This window comes from Tenrec ecaudatus, chromosome X, assembly GCF_050624435.1.
Source record: "Tenrec ecaudatus isolate mTenEca1 chromosome X, mTenEca1.hap1, whole genome shotgun sequence".
Taxonomy (NCBI): domain Eukaryota; kingdom Metazoa; phylum Chordata; class Mammalia; order Afrosoricida; family Tenrecidae; genus Tenrec; species Tenrec ecaudatus.
In genome coordinates this window covers 3,048,797-3,069,912 of record NC_134548.1, presented here as the reverse complement: position 1 = coordinate 3,069,912, position 21,116 = coordinate 3,048,797, and the positions used below count along the sequence as shown (strand labels likewise).

General features: G+C 47.3%; 1 protein-coding gene across 2 annotated transcripts in view; it reads left to right on the top strand.

Annotated features, from left to right (window-relative positions):
• The window catches only part of LOC142435068 (zinc finger and BTB domain-containing protein 10-like), a 43,224-nt gene extending 30,069 nt beyond the window's left edge, over positions 1-13,155 (top strand). The window contains exons 3-7 of one of the 2 annotated variants that reach the window (XM_075539709.1): positions 5-1,187; positions 1,889-2,496; positions 5,238-5,442; positions 8,330-8,647; positions 10,754-13,155. In XM_075539709.1, the coding sequence (XP_075395824.1) occupies positions 8,523-8,647; positions 10,754-12,398 (1,770 nt within the window). In that variant the 5' untranslated portion in view covers positions 5-1,187; positions 1,889-2,496; positions 5,238-5,442; positions 8,330-8,522 and the 3' untranslated portion in view covers positions 12,399-13,155. Of the gene's footprint in view, positions 1-4; positions 1,188-1,888; positions 2,497-5,237; positions 5,443-8,329; positions 8,748-10,753 lie in introns of those variants that run through there. The other variant, XR_012781221.1, reaches the window with a different exon arrangement.
• The last annotated feature ends 7,961 nt before the right edge of the window (positions 13,156-21,116 follow it).

The following is a 21,116-nucleotide window of genomic DNA, read 5'->3' as shown; positions in this document are numbered from 1 at the left end:
TCAGGACTGGGAGCTCATTGAGGCTGTGGCTGTGGTCTTTAGGCAGGAAGAGTGAGCGTTGCTGGATCTTCCTCAGCAGAAACTTTACAGAGAGGTGATGGAGGAAACTCTGGGAAAGCTGGCCTCAGTAGGTAAGAATGCCTTTGATATCATGTGTGTGTTTGAATACCTTTGAGCCTGCTTCAGGATAATCTTTTCATAGACTTTGCTTCAGTATTTTGTCTGAAGAACAGACTGAAGTTTTTAGTATAACAGGCTTAGTCACTTGGTCTGTGCATGAATTCAAAAGGATTACCTTGAACTCTTGTTTGTTTTGTGACTAAAACAGATTCAGCAGGTGTCTTAATTATCAGTATTGTCTTCAAACATCAGTTCAAGAAACTTAAGAGACAAGCGGTTTGGGTTTTTTGTAGGCTTCTTTGTTGATGGCAGAATTGAAGTGCTGTCGTTAATTTATCACTTCTTTGTCTTCTGACGTGTACAGAATTGGCTCAATGACAGAACTGTTCATGCTGTCATGTCTTCCCTCATGTCCTTTATGTGTCCCATGCCAGTCTGCCTCGTTGCTTTTCCAGAGAAGCAAGGAAAGATCTTAGGACTGTGGACATAAGACTCATCCAGGACCATTGTTGAGGGACACACCTTGAAAGCTAGTTTTTTTTTAAAGACTTGCTAGGGGAAGTGCATTTAAATCAGGCAGCTTGAAAGTATCTGTTGGTTTGCGGGAACAATGTCACAGACGCCTGAGCTTGATTTGTACTGTCGGCAGTGCTCACACAGTGAGGTCACCAAGATCCTCTTCATGTTGGAAGGCTATGTGCGTGTTGTGGCCAGTGTCTTTCTCGTTCCCAATGGCTCCTATGTCGTCACCTTCATTCTCAGTCTCAATGGAAGTACTTCCTTAAAAATCAGCTTGGCATCTATTCCTGAAGTATTTAACCATTCAAATATGGCTAATTCTTTCTTTGTTCCTAGCAGACTTCATAATGCCTCTTCTTGTTTTTAATATATTGAACCTGAACTCAAATGATGGGTTCAGTTTTTCAAAACCTTAATGGAAGAGAAATACTGTCTAGGGATCATATGATGCTGCGATTCATGAAGAATGATACCTGTTCCTCCGTTTTAACTGAAAGCTCCCAATGGCAAGTCAGTACAGATCAGCGTGAAAACCAGAAGCATTTGGGGTGAGTGCCATTCTAAGAAGGAAACTGTCTCAAGATTTATCTTGATATGTCATGATATGAAAACAAATGCGTACATTCATGTGCACATACCAGCCCTGGGAACCCCTCTGCAATGGAGTAAGAATTGTTAATGTAAATGAATGGCAGTGTAGACCTTCCATAGCAGCTAAACTTGTTTCCCCATAGATTTGACCCCAGAAGAAAAAGTCCATACTGTCTTACTCAAAATTGGCTATCATCTGCACCTCCTTCAATAAGTGTCACCTATTTAGACCTTTCAGTGATCAGATTTCTTCATTGGTCCAGGATGGTTCCAAGCTGTGTGCAGTCCTGCCCTCGTTTGCTTCAGAAATGGCTCTGTAGTTGTCGAACCAATGCAAGATCTGGACGTAGGCTAATATGTATTCATATGTGTACACATATTTACATATAACTACATGTGTTAGTGTTTGTACAGCTGGCTGTAACATGTGGTTATACATAATTTTCATCATACAACATTTAAAAAAATGCGAGTCATGTTTAATATTGGAAACATATTTTACTTTGCAGTTATTATCAAAAAGTCACACCTTGAGTCGCAAATGAGACGTTTCTTGTGAAATACATGCCGTTTGGGGGCCAACTCTCTGTAAATAGAGTGTGTTTGGTAATTTTGCCTGTCACGCGATTCCAACAGCGTCTTGACTCTTTTCTTACAGGGCTTCGAAAGAACAGAAGCGCGTTGAACGTCATGAAGGCCACCACCGTGGGCAGACCATCGACCAGATTCCAACACCGACTGTGAGACAAAGCAGTTTACCTGAAGGAAATGTACTGCCGTGCTGTGCATGTGGAAAAACCTTCGTGGGCTACCCTTCATCTCCTCACCCCGTCAGATCCCACGCAGGATGTCCTATCTGTGAGGCTAAGAACTGCGCCCACACCCGTCATTGTCATTCCAACCTGACCACTGCCCTGAGAACTGACAAGAACAAAAGCCTTTCATGAGCGACCTGAGATGCAATTGTGTTTGCCATCCCTCAAAAATCCTCTGAGAGGATGCACTAGGGAGACATGTTACGGAGGTCACATATGTAGGAGAGAGTTCTGTGGCTTCTCATCCTGTTGGAAACCTGCGAGAGGTCCTAAGCGTGACTGTTGGGCACATTCTAAGTCCCATAGTCTTTGTTCATCCTTAATCCTACATAAAACATTTCACACATCTCTGATAAACATCATGCGAGTCGGGAATGTGGGAAAGACTTCTCGTTTTATTCATCCTACGGAGGACATACAAGGCTCTGCAGTGGAGAGAGGCCTGATGAATGTAAGTAATGTGGAAGAATGGGGGGGGGTTGTTTGTTTGTTTAATCTTCATTGTGCCAGGCGTGCATAGCCTTCGTAGGGAGAAGGACAGCACGCTCGTTTAAAAACTGCTTTTATGAAGGTAGAATTGGGATCATGATATTGGGGGGAGGAAGCATTTAAGAACTATAGGAACATTGCTTATTTCATCATTATCTGGCTAGACAAAAAGATGTACACTGGTACAGATAGCAACTGGAAACATGGGGAATCCAGGACATATGATGCCTTCAGGACCAGTCGTGAGAGTGGTGATACCGGGAGGGTGGTGGGAAGGTGGGGTAGAAAGGGGGAACCGATTACAAGGATCTACATATAACCCCCTCCTTGGGGGATGGACAACAGAAAAGTGGGTGAAGGGAGACATCGGACAGTGTAAGACATGACAAAATAATAATTTATAAATTATCAAGGGTTCATGAGGGAGGGGGGAGTGAGGAGGGAGGGGGGAAATGGGCAGCTGATATCAAGGGCTCAAGTAGAGAGCAAATATTTTGAGAATGATGATGGCAACAAATGTACAAATGTGCTTGACACAATGGATTGTGATAAGAATTTCATAAGCTCCCAATAAGATGATTTAAAACAATTGCTACCAGAAAAAAAAAAGATTTTAATGGATTACAAATATATAGTGGAGCATCTCTTGTGAAAATAAGGAACAAAGCATTCCCCTTTGGGGGGTCCAACGATCCTTTCACCTAGTTGGCGCCGTAATTGTGTCTTTAGGAGCCCATTCCATCGTTCTATAAAGTCGGTAGCTTCAGGATGATGAGGAACATGACACGGCCAGTGGATTCCATGGGAATGGGCCCATTGCCACACTGTATTTGCTGTAAAGTGAGTTCCTTGATCTGAAGCAATGCTATGTGGGATGCCATGCCGGTGGATGAGGCATTCTGTGTGTCCACGAATAGTAGTTTTGGCAGAAGCATCACGTGCAGGGAAGGCAAATCCATATCCAGAGTAGGTGTCTATTCCAGTAAGAACAAAACGCTGTCCCCTCCATGATGGAAGTGGTCCTATGTAATCAACCTGCCACCAAGTTGCTGGTTGATCTCCTCGAGGAATTGTCCCATATCTTGGACTTAATGTTGGTTTCTGTTGCTGGCAAATGGGACACTCAGCAGTGGCAGTGGCCAAATCAGCCTTGGTGAGTGGAAGTCCATGTTGCTGTGCCCATGCATAATCTCCATCCCTGCAGCCATGTCCACTTTGTTCATGTGCCCATTGGGTGATAACAGGGGTGGCAGAGGAAAGAGGAGGACCAGTCTCCACAGCGCGTGTCATCTTATCCACTTGATTATTAAAGTCCTCCTCTTCAGAGGTAATCCTTTGGTGAGCGTTCACGTGAGATACAATTAACTTTACTTTCTTGGCCCATTCAGAGAGGTCCATCCACATACCTCTTCCCCACACCTCCTTGTCACCAATTTTCCAATCATGGTCCTTTCAATTCCCTGACCATCCAGCCAAGCCATTAGCCACAGCCCATGAATCAGTATAGTCTCACATCTGGCCATTTTTCCTTATATGCAAACTGAACGGCCAGATGCACTGCTCAAAGTTCTGCCCATTGGGGAGATTTCCCTTCACCACTGTCCTTTAGGGAGATCCCAGAAAGGGGCTGTAGTGCTGCTGCTGTCCACTTACGAGTGGCACCTGCATATCGTGCAGAGCCATCGTAAACCAAGCATGACTTTTTGGTCTTCACTTAAAGTATGGTAAGGAACTCCCCAGGAGGCCATAGGTGCAGACTGAGAGAAAGGAGGCAATGTGACAGGAGTGGAGACTGTTGGCATTTGGGCCACTTCTTCATGTAGCTTACTTGTCCATTCAGGTCCTACTTTAACAATGGAGTGTTGCAGCACACGTCCAACTTTATGATTCCGTGGGTCAGACAATACCCAGTTCATGATAGGTAATTCAGGCCTCGTGGTGACTTGGTGGCCCATGGTGAGGCGTTCAGTCTCCACCAAGGCCCAGTAACAGGCCAACAGCTGTTTTTCAAAGGGGGAGTAGTTGTTTGCAGAGGATGGCAAGACTTTACTCCAAAATCCCAATGGTCTATGCTGTGATTCACCAATAGGGGTCTCTATCCACAACTGACACCTCTAGCACCATTGGGTCAGCTGGATCATATGGTCCCAGTGGCAAAGCAGCTTGCACGGCAGCCTGAACTTGTTGAAGAGCCTTTTCTTGTTCTGGGCCCACTCAAAAATGGAGGCTTTTCATGTCACTTGATAAATAGCTTCAAGTAGAATACCCAAGTGAGGGATATGTTGCCTCCAAAATCCGAAGAGGCCCACTAGGCGTTGTGCCTCCACTAGGCGTTGTGCCTCTTTTTTGGTCGTTGGGGGCACCAAATGCAATAGCTTATCCTTTACTTTAGTAGGAATATATCGACATGCCCCACACCACTGGACCCCTAGAAATTTTACTGAGTTAGAGGGTACCTGAATCTTCATTGGGTTAATTTCCCAACCTCTTGTACACAGATATTGTACCAATGAATCTAGAGTCTTTGAAACATCCTCCTTAGTGGGTCCAATCAGCATAATGTCATCAATATAATGGACCAGTGTGACATTTTGTGGAATAGACAGGTGATCAAGGTCACTTTGGACTAAATTATGGCACAGAGCAGAAGAGTTGATGTACCCCTGGGGGAGCGTTATGAAAGTATATTGTTGCCCCTGCCAGGTGAAGGCAAACTGCTTCTGGTGGTCCTTCGAGACTGGTATGGAGAAGAAGGCATTAGCCAGATCGATAGCTGCATACCATGTACCAGGAGAAGTATTAATTTGCTCAAGCAATGTAATCACATCTGGAATGGCAGCAACAATTGGAGTCACCACCACCACTGTCAATCTCCAGGATCCATCTGTCTTCTTTACAGGCCAAATAGGTGAGTTAAATGGGGATGTAGTAGGAATCACCACCCCTGCATCTTTCAAGTCTTTGATGGTAGCACTGATTTCTGCAATCCCACCAGGAAAGCGGTATTGCTTTTGGTTTACTATTTTCCTAGGTAATGGCAATTCTAATGGTGTCCACTTGGCCTTTCCTACCATGATAGCCCTTATTCCACATTTTAGGGATCCGATATGGGGGTTCTGCCAGTTACTAAGTATGTCTATTCCAATGATGCATTCTGGAACTGGGGAAATAACTACAGGATGGGTCTGGGGGTCCACTGGACCCACAGTGAGGCGTACCTGAGCTAAAAGTCCATTGATAATTTAACCTCCATAAGCCCCCACTCTGACTGGTGGACCTTTGAAACACTTTGGGTCTCCTGAAACTAGTGTCAGTTCTGAGCCAGTGTCCAGTAATCCCTGAAAAGTTTGATTATTTCCTTTCCCCCAATGAACACTTGTGAAAGGCCGCAGGTCCCTTTGGGGTTGGCTTGAAGAAAAACTAACAGTATAGACCTTCAGTGATGTAACAGGGTCCTCCTTCAAAGGGACCTGGCCTCCCCCTCATTCAAGTGGTTGTGGATCTGTAAACTGACTCAGGGCTGGGAATTGATTGAGCGATCTTGATGGTCTATTCTGCTGTTCACCCGATCTACCATTCTTCTGTCTGTATAGATCACGTAAATATTTAGTAGGTTTCCCATCTATTTCATTCCTAGGGATACCGTGGCTAAGTAGCCAGTGCCATAATTCCACATGACAGGTTGATTTGATTACCATGGAAACCTTGTTGTATATCATAACCACGCCTACCCTGTCTTTGTTGATTCAGTACTGACACCTGCCCTCTACCATTACAGGGACCAATCAGCCCCATTGTGGGCAAATGTTAGAGTTTGCTTAGGGCAGTGCCCACTGTTAATCCTGGTGCACATAAAATAGCAATTACAGGAGTCTTAAGAGATACTGGGTCCTACTTCACAAACTTGTTCCTTATGGTTGTGGTAAAGGGTATGTCCTCAGGACACCCCCTTTTTGGGTCTATGGGAATATCCTGATAGATCCATTCCAACATACCAATTTCTCTAAGCTTTTGGATGCCTTCCTCTACAGTGTACAAAGGTAGGTCAGGTACTTCAAGTTGGTCTAATGTAGGCCACTGGCAGTCCATGCTTCAGCGAACCAACCGAATAAAGAATTGGATCCTCTCGTAGCCTCTCTTGCAGAGACATTGAAAGAAGAGTCTGTGCTTAGGGGTCCCATATCCAGAAACTCAGACCGGTCTAATATTACATTTTGTGCACCAGTATCCCACACCCTTAGTAACCATTCCCAGGGATATTCCCCAGGCTTCTGCTCGTACGTATTTGAAAACTCGAGCAGATCTTTAAGAGTATAGCGTTTCTTCTTGGGTAATTTTCTTAACCTCACCTTTTGGAGCTTTCTGAGCCTTAATTTTAGTGACAGGTCTAGCAAAAATAATGGGTGGTGAGGGTATTTCTTGGGTGCTCTCAGCAATACCTTGTAAGGAATCTCCCTCAGGCAATGCTACCGATGCAGCCCCACCTGGCATATCAACTTGAATAGTTAGGCTAATCCGTTCAGGTGTGGATTGAGAAATAATACTTTCATCTGGGAGGGGTTGATCTATTGACTGGGGTGGGTCAATTTTTTCTAAGGGCTCAATATCCTCCTCTTCTGAATCATCAGCCCACAAGTTCCCATCCAATGTTTCAGGGTCCCAACTTTTTCCAATCCATGCCCTCACTTTGGTATCAGACACTGCTCTAGATCTGCAATTCAGCTGCCATTGTAATTCAGCCACTCACATGATGAGACTCTGGTCCTGGTTTTCAGCAATATCAGCTCTTTTACTAGAGGAGAGAAGGCTCTCCTTTGTAGCACAGATGGAAGTTTTCAAATTTGTTATTCTGCACCTGAGGCGTGCTTCTGAGGCTCTGAGACCATCCCTCTCCTTAATCACACTTTCCATTGTAAGAAGGACCAGCCAACCAGCTTCCCTATACTTGTCATCCTGACAAAACTCCTGGAAAATTTCAAACATACGATCACTCAGTCTCTCCTTTAACCAGCACCCCATCTATCGGTGTTGCCCCTGTAGGGATTATCTTTGCTATTTCACACCATGGATTAGTAAGAATAGCAGACTTATCCATGCTTTGAGGTGTTGAAATAGCATTATTTATACAGATAGATATAGAACACAAGAAATGAACAGTTAAATTATAATTCACTCCCATGTGAGAGTTGTGAGACACTAGCAGTCCTTCTAGACTCAAGAGCTGCCAGGTCGTCCTCTGCAGTGAGAATTTGGGCTATCTGAGCGCAGGCAGCAAACAGCAAGGCAGGTCACCAGCAGTCAGTCCCCACCTCAAGAGATGTAAATTCTAATTGTGTGGCAAAGCAGGTCTTGAAGGAACTTCAAATTATAGCAACACCGTGCACACGTAGTGTAGGTTGCAAATAAAGGCACAGAAAAAGCAAAAGGTTGCAAATAAAGGCACAGAAAAAGCAAGGCAGTTGCACACTGGTCTGACGATCAAATAGCAAGAGGCAAGCAAGGCAAGGCGCATTGAGCCATTCATCTCTCTGCCCTTCACTTAATCCCACATGTGTTTATGGGCCAGGCTGGCATAATAAACTAACATCAAGTACTGAGCATCTGGCAGCTCCATGTGTTGTACTGCTGCAACCACTGTTGGATTATCTTCAGTAAAATGTTACTGGCATGCGATATGGATGATACTGTGTGATAACTGGTACATATCGCTTTGTTTGGAATGGGCACAAATATCGATGTGTTCTCATCAGTTGGCCAAGTAAGATTGGTGACTCGTCCGTTTTGTGTGGATGCAGGGCAGGACTTGGCAGTGGAGACAATATCTGAGGGGCATTGAAAAAGGATCACGCAGACACTTGGGGCAGCGCCTTTTCTGACCGCCTCGGGCTGAGTTGCTGCGCGTGTACACATCAGGAGAGGAGGTGTCCATGGTTGGCAGTCACCTCCTGCGTAAAGCCCTGCTGGGTGCAGTCAGTGTGAAGGAACAAAATGAGTGCAGGTCCTTGGGCACCGCTGCCCACCCTTGACGAAATGACCAGGCTGGAGCGCAGCTACCACCGCTCACTCATTTCCAAAATTCCAGGGGATCTCTTGGCTAGAGGAGAAATATGTGCGTCCCCAGAGCTGGTAGGTGAGTGTGGGCAGCAGGGAGGCGGCCACACCCTGACGCTCCTCAGCAGTTTGTCCTCCACAAAGCCCGACCTTGCTGCACATGCCGCTCCCTCCTAGAGACAACCCTCCCCCCTTTTGTTCCTGGCTCCTGGCCAACTTGCTTCCCCTAGGCCGCACCCCGCCCCCAAGCCGGAGGCACAACCCGCCCCATTCCCGTCCCCGGTGCCCCAACCCCACCCACCCCACCCAGATACCCCTCCCCCAGCCCGACCCCACCCTTTGCCCCTCGAGCGGTTACTGCTCCCCAAGTGCATTGTGGGCGCACGGCCCCTGGATCCTTTATAAGTCGACCTCCGGCAGGGCCTGGTGGGACGGAAACGCTCCACCAGCTTCACTGCGGCCTCGTCGCTCGGCGGAGCCCCACGGCCTGACCGCCTCTCCCCTCAGCGCGTCGGGAGCCCCACGGCCTGACCGCCTTCCCCTCAGCGCGTCGGGAGCCCCATGGCCTGACCGCCTCTCCCCTCAGCGCGTCGGGAGCCGGCAGCAGCGGCGGCTGCGCAGGACTTTTCGTGCGTCCGCGGAAGGATCCCCGTCGCTGAAGGATCTCCGACCCGGAAGGTGTGTGCGCGGCGCGGGGAAGGCTCAGGACTTGTCGTGCGTCTGCGGAAGGATCTCCGTCCCGGAAGGATCTCCGTCGCGGAAGGATCTCCGAGCCGGAAGGTGTGTGCGGAGAAGGCTCAGGCCTTGTCGTGCGTCGGCGGAAGGATCTCCGTCGCGGAAGGATCTCCGTCGCGGAAGGATCTCCGAGCCGGAAGGTGTGTGCGCGGTGCAGAGAAGGCTCAGGACTTGTCGTGCGTCGGCGGAAGGATCTCCATCCCGGAAGGTGTGTACGCAGCCCAGGGAAGGCGCAGGACTTGTCGTGGGTCTGCGGAAGGATCTCCGTCGCTGAAGGATCTCCGTCGCGGAAGGATCCCCGTCGCGGAAGGATCCCCGTCGCGGAAGGATCTCCGTTCCGGAAGGTGTGTGCGCGGCGGCCGGTTCCCGCACTCCGTCCCTCAGCCTCGAAGGCCCCGCGCGCCGGGCTCGCTCCTCACGCGACGCCGTCCGCCCTTCCCGGCGCGGGACGCTGCGGGCGCACAGCGGGCGGGCGCCGAGGCGAGGCCGAGACCGGGGCGCCAGCGGGCGCGCGGCGGGGTCGGAGCGGCGGATCCCACAGGCCGCGCTCGAGCAGGGACAGCGGGCGGCGGCGGCGGCTCGATGTCGTTAAGCGAGATGACCCGCAGGGCGCCGGCGTCCCGAGGCGGCGGCCCCTTGGACAACCGCGCGGGCGGGGAGAACTCGGCGTGGCCTCACGAGCCCCAGGCGCCAGCCCCCCAGCAGCTCCGCGGACGGGGGCCCGACGAGGACGGGGGGTTGCAGGGCCCTGCACCCCAAGACCCGGAGGCCTGCACGCGGGCGGCCGCCCCCCAGGAAACCGAGGAGTCGTTGCTCCCTCAGGACGTGAGTGGACCCGCCTCGCTGGGCGGCGGCGGCGGCGCGGGGGGCCCCCTGCGAGCGGAAAGGAGCCGTCGGGCTCTGGCCTTCCGAGCGGGCCGCGGGGCTCTCGGCAACCACGGCCGTGTCCGCGGGCGCCCGGAGACCGCGGCGTGGCCCCCGAGGCATCGCGATGGGCGAGGGCCGGCGGCCGCGGACCTGCAGCTGGACGCGCTGGAGGGGCCGGAGCTGCTGCAGGACGGCGCGCCCCAGAGCGGCGACAGCACGGAGCACGAGCAGGGCGCGCGCCCGGGCGACGGCGATGGACGCGACGAGGTGGCCGGCAGCGTCGTGGGAGCCGTCCAAGGAGAGACTGTCCAGCCCTTCCCGCTGGCGCGACCCAAGTCCCTCATGCAGAGGCCGAGCTGCTCCTTCCAGAGTTCCTGGCTCCGAGACTTCCCCTGGCTGCGCTACTCCAAGGACACTGGCCTTATGTCGTGCGGCTGGTGCCGGAAGACCCCCGAGGACGGGGGACGCGAGGACCGTCCCCCAGTGGGGCAGGATCAGCTTTCGCGAGGGACCCGCTACTACAAGAAAACGCTCCTCCAGAGGCACCAGGTCTCCAGCGAGCACAGCGCCAACGCCCAGGAGTCGGCGATGCCGTCAGAGGACGCGCTGAGCCACGTGAAGAGTGAGCCAGAGGAGAGTTCCTATTGCTACCGACTCCTTCAACAACTGAATGAACAGAGGAAGAAAGGTATTCTTTGCGATGTCAGCATTGTGGTGAGTGGGCACATCTTCCAAGCTCATAAGAACATCCTGGTCGCAGGCAGCCGTTTCTTTAAGAGGTTATATTGCCCTTCAAACAACGAAAGCCCTAACCCAAGCAACACTACCCATTTAGATATTGCTGCAGCTGCAGGTTTTTCTGCCATCTTGGACTTCTTGTATTCTGGTAACCTGGTGCTCTCCAGCCAAACTGTCATCGAAGTCATGGCAGTGGCCAGCTATCTTCAAATGAGCGAAGTTGTTCAAACTTGCCGGAATTTCATGGAAGATGCCTTAAATGTCAGCCTGAAGTCGAAAGCCCCAGAGTGTGTCGTTGTGGACTATAATAATAGAAAACGAATTCACCCAGATGGTCCGCCTTCATCACGGGATCCCAAAATTGCCTGTTTGGAGGCAACACGGAACTTTACCAACTTGAAAAGTGACATAAAAATGGAAAATGATGGTTGTCATGTCAACGAGGGCCAAATAGATAACTACCAAATGAGCGTCAGTAATTGGGTCCAGGATGGCTCTCCTGAACTGGCTGAAAGTGAATCTCAAAGTCAAACAAAAGTATTTATTTGGAATGATATGGGCTCCCAGGGAATTCAGGAGACTGGCAAAACGAGGAGGAAAACCCAGACTGCAAAGCCATTTCATTTTAATGAACCACCTAATAATGAGACAAATTTAGATGATTGCTCAGTGATGCAGCCACCTGTTGCTTATACAGAAGAAGGTTTGTCGTTCATCAAGGTAAAACAGGAGTTGGAAGGGGCTCTGCTCTCAGGGCCAGATTGTGACAGGAATTTGAATGCACCTTCGTTGGTTGAAGCTGGTTCTAGTCAAGAAATAATTGATGCTGGTACTTCACAGGAAATCAAGTATGTGTTGGTGCCTGGCCCTTCAGGTGAATTCAAGGATGGATTGATACTGAGTACTTCAAATGATTTTAAATATGGACTGATACCGGGTGCGCCAAATGATTTCAAGTATGGATTATTGCCAGAATTTCGGCCAAAACAAGAGACCTGGGAAAATGGTGAATCACCTGCAACCATGGACAAGTTACAATGTCCTCACTGTAGCTATGTAGCCAAATACAGGCGGACACTAAAAAGGCACGTGCTCATTCACACTGGGGTGAGGTCATTTAGCTGTGACATTTGCGGAAAGCTGTTTACTCGAAGAGAACATGTAAAAAGACATTCCGTGGTGCATAGAAAGGATAAAAAATACAAGTGTATGATGTGTAAGAAGATCTTCGTGTTGGCAGCCAGTGTTGGAATAAGACATGGATCTCGACGCTATGGTGTTTGCGCAGACTGTGCAGATAAATCACAACCAGGAAGGCAGGAAGGCGTAGATCAGGGACAGGATGCAGATTTCTCACGGGATAAAGAAAATGAAGTAGGAGAAGCTGATGAAGTGCTGATTGATGGAGGAAATCAGAATGATCCATCTCGATGGGATGAGCCAGGAGATGTTTGTATGTCTCCAGATGATTAACTGACCTACTGTACTCGCGGATGCTGCATTTGGACAAAATATGAATCAACATACAGTTGATTCAACATACAAATACAGTTCCTCATGGGGTGGTGACCTTAACCATAAAATTATTTTTGTTGCTACTTCATCATTGTAATTTTGTGCCATGAATCATTTCAATATCTGATAGGCAGGATGTATTTTCATTGTTATAAATTGAACACAATTAAAGCATAATGCTTAATCAAAAAACAATATGGAAGTATAAATTGTGAAATATTTGTGTTTTCTGATGGTCTCAGGTCACTTGTGAAAGCATGGTTTGACCTCCTAAGGGGTCGAAACCTACAGGTTGAGAACAGCTGTCCTGCCGGGAATGCTTTGTTCCTTATCTTACCATGCAAGAGATACTCCAATCTATTTAAAAAACTCCAGTGACATTCTTTAATGTGAAAAAGACAACAGAAAACCGAGACACATCATTAGCATAAGATGGGACATATGGTCAAAATGTACCTCAAGGAGGAGATGAGCCAGTCGGTGCAGTATAGCACCGATGAAACACACAAACTTCCTCTAGTTCTTTAATGCTCCACCCCTTCTACCACGGCCTCACTTACATGATCCATATTCTATCTTACAATTCTGGCTAGAGCAGAACATGTATAGTGGTAGAGATAAGTACTTGCCATACAGGGAATTCAGTACAGATAACCCCCTCAGGATCAATAAGGAGAGCAGTAAAACTAGGAGGGTATGGATGGGGGCAGGGAGTAAGGGGGAATTGATCACATTGATGGACTTAGGATCCATCAGATATGGGATGTACAGCAGGAAAGTGGGGGAAAGGAGATAGCAGTTGGTGTAAGACATGAAAAAAGAATAATTTATCAATTAGCAAGGGAACTTGGGGAAGGCAAACTGCGGGAGGGATGGGGAAAAAGGAGGAACTGGTTCCAGGGGCTCAATTAGTATGAAAATGTTTTGTAGATGATGATGACAACACATGTACAGATGTGTTTTACACAATGGATATATGTAAGAACCCCCAATACAAATTTTTGAAAAGGAAATAAAATGATGCCTCATTTTGCGTCACATCAGGACACCAGTTACAATAGGTAACTAGATTTAGGGCTTAGTAAGGTTGTCTTCCCAGTGAGTGCCAAGACCCATGTAGGCAGGAATTGGACACCAATAGGAAAATTTAGAACTGAGCATGCTCAGTCACATTGTCCCTGGTATAATTGGCACACCCACTTTAGGTACCAGTAGATGAAATCACACAGGTGAGTCAAACTCAGGCAATGGAGTGAACCAACATCTTCAACTATACCTCCCTACCCAGAGGTATTTAATTCCTAGGCTGCAAGAAAGCCAGGTCTCTTTTCAATCTGCCTAAGGAGGGCCTCTATCATGCACGGGCCCCTTGCGCCCACTCCTGGACTACTCGGAGCCCACCTTCTCTTAGTTTCTTGGACTCTTGGTCCCCTGTGTATTCTCCAGTTACACACGCGTGGGTGTTCTTTTCCATGTGGTTTTTCATGTCCTGTTGTCAGCCCTAGTGTGACCATACAGGCTTGGCACACTTTCCAGGATCGTGCGTATCCTTTTCAAATTGTAAACTGGAGAACTTAAGATGGCCGACCGGGGGACCCACATACTCTGAGAGCCCTTACAAACAAAGTGGGTTTGGTGTCCAGGTAACTGAATGGTAGGAGTCTGGTGAGTGAAATAACCCCCTGGGACAGCACCCCAACCCCACCCAACAGATTTGTCCTAGGCTGGGGCCTCGGTGAAACAGGACCAGACTCGTGGGTCATCTATGGTCACTAGGCTGCCGCCATCACCTACACCAGCTGACCACTCACAGGACCCCACTAGAAGAGAAGCTTTCCTTTCCCGCGGTTCCCCTCCCCCCTCGAGGCAGCGATCTGCCCTTGGGCCCGCACCCCTCCCTGCATTCATCCAAGCTCCGGGAAACAGACCTGTGGGTTACCTGGCGACCCCCACGGGGGACCATACACCACACCATTGCCGCAGACCTCTCCATTGGCTCTCCGTGTGCCCGGTTGCCCACCCCCAACAGCCTAGCGCCCACTCCACTCCCAGCCGGGTCTCCCGGCGGCTGCGGCTCTGAGCTCTGAGCCTGGGCAGAGGACGGGCGTCATTGCCCCCTGCAATTTGCCGCCTAACCGCCCCTTTTCTGGTGGCTTTGAACTCTGAGCCTGGGTGTTCTATTAGACATCAGCAGCGCTTAGAGGGAAAAGGGGGAAATTTTTAGATACACACATATACACATCTTCTATCTTTCTTTTACTTTCTGTGCTGTATTCTCTCTCTCCTTCCTTCCTACTTTTTCCATTATTGCTAGTACTTCTCTTCTGCCCCTTTTCTATAGATTCTCCTTCTCTCTCTTTTTCTTCTCCTTACACCTCTATTATTATCACTGTTTGTCCCTCCTCTTTTATAGATTCTCCTTCTTCCTCTCTCTCCATTTTTTCTTCCTCTGCCCAATATTTTGTTAAAATTATTTTAAAATTGTTAACCTTTTAAATTATTTTTTATTACTAACCCCCCCCCCCCAAAAAAAAAGGGGGCTGCTAAGGATACCCTGTCAAACCAGGTCAAAGCAGCCTGAGGGAACTCACTGAGGCTCCAGCCTCCACTCCAGCTGCTGAAACATCTCACCACTGCGGGTCACCAACCTGACGGGGAACTTGGTCTACACAGCAGTCTGACCCACCCTTAGAGTAGGTCATAGGCAATCGTCTGAAAGAATCCTTAACAATAACATAGATAAGGTTACCCCGGTCTCCCAGAAACATGGGTCCTATGAAAGGATCAAGGAAAAATCAACAGACCACATCACTCCCAACACACACAAAAAAACAACAACAGAGAAATGAGACACAGTAACAGATCTAACGTCGCTCATAGAAGAAACAGATATAGATCAGTCACAAAAGGAAATCTTCAGAACTCTGCAGCAATAAAGGAGCTAAGGGAAGCAACCTAGAATAAGGATGCAAAGATAGAGGGGATGAAATGCACAATAGAGGGGATGAAGTACACAATAGAGGGGAAAAATTCTGCCCACCAAAGGGAACTGCAGAAACTAACAGAGGAGGTAGCAGAGGCCACACAAAAGGTCACAGCAGCTACGTTTAGGCTTGAGGAGGCAGAGAACTGTATCAGTGAACTCGAGGACACTCAAACAGAACAAAACAAGCGAGAAAAACAATCAGCTAGGAAAATTAAAGAAAGACAGCCTGAGATCAATGACAGATGCTATGAAGAGGAATAACATTCAAATAATCGGTCTCCCGGAGCACAACACAATTCGACAGCCAAGATAGCAAAGGAATTTCTGGAAGAAAATTTTCCCAACCTAACAAGGGAGAATCAGACACTCATACAGGAAGCATAAAGGACGCCAGGTAACTAAATCCCAAGAAGAACACGCCAAGACATATAATAGTAAAAATATCCAACTTAGAGGAAAAAGAGAAAATTATATGAGCAGCAAGAGAAAGGAAGACAGTCACATACAAAGGAGCACAGGTAAGAATATGCCCAAACTTATCAGCAGAAACCATGAAGAGGAGGAGAGAATGGAGCAACATCTTCCAAAAGCTGAAAGATAAAAATGCCTCCCCCAGAATCCTGTACCCTGCCAAGTTATCCATTAAGATAGAGGGTAAGATAAGGGTCTTCCAGGACAAGGAAGAATTCAAAAAATATACTGCAAGTCACCCGACCCTGCGGAACATGCTAGCTGACTCACTATGGCCAGAGGATCAAGCTCCAACGAGAACCATCAGGAGACCACCATATAGCCCATCTTCATCTAGAAGCCAACATGACAGCAACAAGTACCAGGACAACAGGGTCTCAGATGGAAAAGAGGACAGGATAGAAACCCTCCACTCAAACACAGAACACTGATATGAAGGGATATAGGTAAAGACCCAAAACACAAAACAGAATATGGCAACCATGAAGCCAGAGATTGTAATAATCACTCTGAATACAAATGGGCTCAATTCGTATATTAAAAGAAAGAGCCTGGAGGACTGGATTAGAAAACATAACCCGTCAATCTGCTGCCTGCAAGAGACACATCTTAAGCGCACAGACAAGAACATGCTAAAAATAAAGGGCTGGCAGAAAGCTTACCAATCGAATGGTAACTCCAAAAAGGCAGGAGTGGCTATCTTAATCTCCGACAAAATGGACCTCAAGATCCAAACCATAAAAAGAGACAAAGAGGGACACTACATAATGCTCATAGGCTCAGTAAACCAGGAAACACTTAGCATATTGAATATTTACGCACCTGATAATGGTGCGGCGAATTTCGTCAAACAAACTATTAAAAAGATGACAAAAGAAATCACGGAATCAACAATCATAGAGGGGGACTTTAACACTCCACTATCGGGAAAGACAGCTCACTGGGAAAGAAGCTCAGCAAAGAGGCCAGAGAGCTAAACAATGTACTTAGGCAACAGGGCCTGATAGACATCTATAGAGCTTTTCATCCAAAAGCAAAGGGGTTCACATTCTTCTCCAATCCACACGGATCTTTTTCAAGAATAGACCACATGCTGGGACACAATTCTAGCCTGAGTAAATTCAAACACATAGATGTCTTTCTCAGACCACCATGGCATAAAGCTGGAGATTAATAGGAGGGCATCCAGAAAAGCAAGCGCATCCAATTGGAGAATGAACAACAATCTCCTGCGACATGAATGTGTACAGGCCCAGGTCAGAGAGAATATTAAGAAGTTTCTAGAAACTAACGAGAACGAGCATACAATGTATCAAAACTTATGGGACACTGCAAAGGCAGTTATCAGAGGTAGCTTGATATCATTAAATGCATTATGAAAGAAGAAGAAAGGCGTATGACAGATATGTTAACACAAAACGTCCAACAACTAAACAGTCAACAGAACAACCCCTCCAATAGCAAGAGAAAAGAAGTAATAAAAATCAGGGTGGAGTTAAACCAGTGGGAAGACAAAAGAACAATGCAAAAGATTAACGCAACTAGAAGCTGGTTCTACGAAAGAATCAACAAAATTGACAGTCCTCTGGCAAAGCTTACCAAAGATATAAAGGAGCAAATATCAATAGCCAGGATGAGGGATGAATCGGGGACAATGACAACAGACCCCAATGAGATAAAAAGGATAATCACAAAGTACTATGAAGGTTGGTATTCTAATGAATTCAGAAACCTGGAAGACAAGGATAAATATTTGGAAAAACAGTCTCTCGCTAGATTATCTCAGACAGAGATCAAGAACCTCAACAAACCCATAGCGAAGGAAGAAATAGAGAGGGTCATCAAAAACCTACCAAGGAAAAAGGCCCCAGGGCCAGATGGCTACACAGCAGAATTTTACCAAACATTCAGGGAAGAGCTGACACCGATTCTCCACAAAGTATTCCATAACATAGAAGAGGACGGCAAGCTCCCAAACTCATTTTACGAAGCCAGCATTACTTTGATACGCAAACAGGGCAAAGACCCCACAGGTATAGAGAATTGTAGACCAATATCTCTAATGAACATAGATGCAAAAATCCTTAACAAAATATTGGCCAATAGAATACAAAGGTATATAAAACATGTCATCCATCACGATCCGGTATGATTCATCTCAGGGATGCAGGGATGGTTTAACATCCGAAAATCCATCAATATCATACACCACATCGAGAAGAAAAAGGATAAAATCCATAGGATAATATCCATAGATGCAGAAAAAGGATTTGACAACATCCAGCACCCATTCCTAATCAAGACACTCAGGAAGATAGGATTGGAAGGTAAGTTCCTCAAGCTCATACAAGCTATCTATGAAAGACCAACAGCCAACATCATAGTCAATGGAGAAATGACAAGAACAATCCCACTGAAAAAGGGTACAAGACAAGGGTGCCCCCTGTCCCCTCTTCTATTCAATATCGTTTTGGAGGTTCTGGCTAACAACATAAGACAGCGGAAGGACATCAAAGGGATCCAGTTGGGAGAGGAGGAGGTGAAACTATCGCTATTTGCAGATGACATGATCCTATACATTGAAGACCCCCAAAACTCCACAGTTGGAATACTTACAGCATAGAGGAATACGAAAGAGCAGCAGGATACAAGATCAATAAACAGAAGTCGGTAAGTTTTCTTTTCTTTATTTTTTTGTGATCCAAGTGAGTTTTTATAAAAGATAGAAGAAGTTTCAGGTTTTACAGTTAACTGAACACGGGACTGCACCCTTACACGTGGTGACCTGAGTGGGTGGGGGAGGGGGAGAGAAAGAGAGAGAGAGAAAAGGAGAGAGAGCAAAAGAGAGCGGTAAGTTTTCTATACACATCGGACAGGGCCATGGAAGAGGGGATTAAGAGGGAAGTACCCTTCACAGTAGCTAAGAGCAAACTGAAATACCTAGGAATATATTTAACAAAAAATACTAAAGACCTATGTAAGCATATTTATAAAACCCTATTACAGGAAACCAAAAGTGACCTTCACAAATGGATGACCCTCCCCTGCTCATGGTTAGGTAGGCTGAACATAGTAAAGATGACAGTTCTTCCTAAAGCACTCTACAAGTTCAATGCTATACCAATCCAATTACCACCAACCTTCTTCAAAGAATTTGAAAAACTGACCACCAACTTCATATGGAGAGGGAAGAAACCCAGAATTAGCAGAGAACTCCTCAAGAAGAAGGACACAATTGGAGGACTCGCCCTACCTGATTTCAATGCCTACTACACAGCTACAGTGGTCAAAACAGCATGGTACTGGCACAATGATAGACACTCAGACCAGTGGAAAAGAATAGAAAGCCCAGGAGTAAAATCATCAGCATATAGACAACTGATCTTCGACAAGGGTCCCAAAAACGTCAAGTGGGAAGCAGATGCCCTCTTTAATAAGTGGTGCTGGAAACAATGGATATCCACATGTAGAAAGTTGAAACAAGACGTCTACCTCACCCCATGCACAAGAATACACTCAAGGTGGATCACAGATCTAGAAGTTAAACCCCAAACCATCAGGACCATTAAGGAGGGAATCGGGACTAATCTCAGAGCACTGGCCTAGGGAGCACATGACTCACTGCAACAGGGAAGGGGACACATACAGGTGAACTGGAAATCGACAAAAGGGATCTAATAAGAATAAAACACCTGTGCACCTCGAAAGACTTTGCCAAGAGGGTGACAAGGCAACCCACAGACTGGGAGAAGATTTTTAGTAATGACACATCAGACAAAGGGCTCATTATTAAAATCTACAACACCATCGTGACCTGCAAAAAGAGGAAAATAGTTAACCCCCTAAGGAAGTGGGCAAAAGAACTGAAAAGAATTTTCACTAGAGAGGAGACCCATATGGCCAATAGCACATGAGAAAGTGTTCAAAGTCCCTTGCCATAAGAGAAATGCAAATCAAAACAACCATGAGATACCACCTAACACCCCTGAGGCTAGCCCAGATCAGTAAATCAGAGAGCAACAAGTGTTGGAGGGGCTGTGGTGAAATAGGAACCCTCCTCCACTGCTGGTGGTCGTGCAGATTTGTACAGACACTGTGGAAAGCAATCTGGCGATACCTAAAGAAAATGGAAATCGATCTACCTTACGACCCAGCCATCCCTCTACTGGGCATATACCCGGTTGAAGCAGCAAATAAAACACGACCAGTCATATGCGCTCCAATGTTTATTGCGGCACAATTCACAATCGCAAGGACTTGGAAACAGCCTAAGTTTCTATCGATAAATGAGTGGATTAGCAAACTTTGGCACATACACACAATGGAGTACTATGCAGCACTAAAAAGCACCGATGAGCACATGAAACACGTTATTTCATGGGAAGAGCTGGAAGGAATTATGTTAAGCGAGGTAAGCCAGACCAAAAGGGACAGGTACAATATGAGTCCCCTGAGGTAAGTACAATCAACATGAAAGAAATAGAATAAACATCCATCTCACAATAAATGGGGGAGGAAGCATAGATAGTTGGAGGGAGGGCAGGCGACACTTAGGGAGGCACATGAGAGCCCAGCATAAAGAAGGAGAAGTGGGGTAGGGGGAGGGAGAACCGGGATGGGGAGAATCTGAGTGGATGGTATGGATGGGGGGAAACATGGCACTAACCCACTCGGGGGGGAGTATCGGTTGTGTCCCCACAGATCTGGAACATGCATACGGACCCCACCACGACACACCAAACAAGGAGGGCAACGTAAGTACGGAGGACTACACAAAGAGACTGGATCATACGCTGGCCCAAACCAGAATTAGGCCGACACCCACATTCGAAGGGAATACCACAGAAAACAAAAATAGATTGTCTGGAGTGGGAAAGGAACTGACCCACCACACCACATCCAGAAGGAAGCTGAAACAAAAGAAGGAGAAAGGACGTAGTGGAGTACACCTGGGTCCACCAAGCCCAAAGTCGATAGACCAGCTAGAAGGGCCCGTCATACAGAGAGGACCATTCAGCTGACCACACTACGAGATACGACATCCTGCACCAACATATGGCCCTACATGGGACAGCACCTGAGACACAATGGGGCATGGGCGACTGAGCTGACCCCGCCACACTGAGGCAAACACTGGGGGGGGCGGGGTCCAATGGAGCAGCGGGGGAAGCAGAGCAAAAGAGATCCTGAGGGAGTATAAAGGATGGACTTTGGGGCAG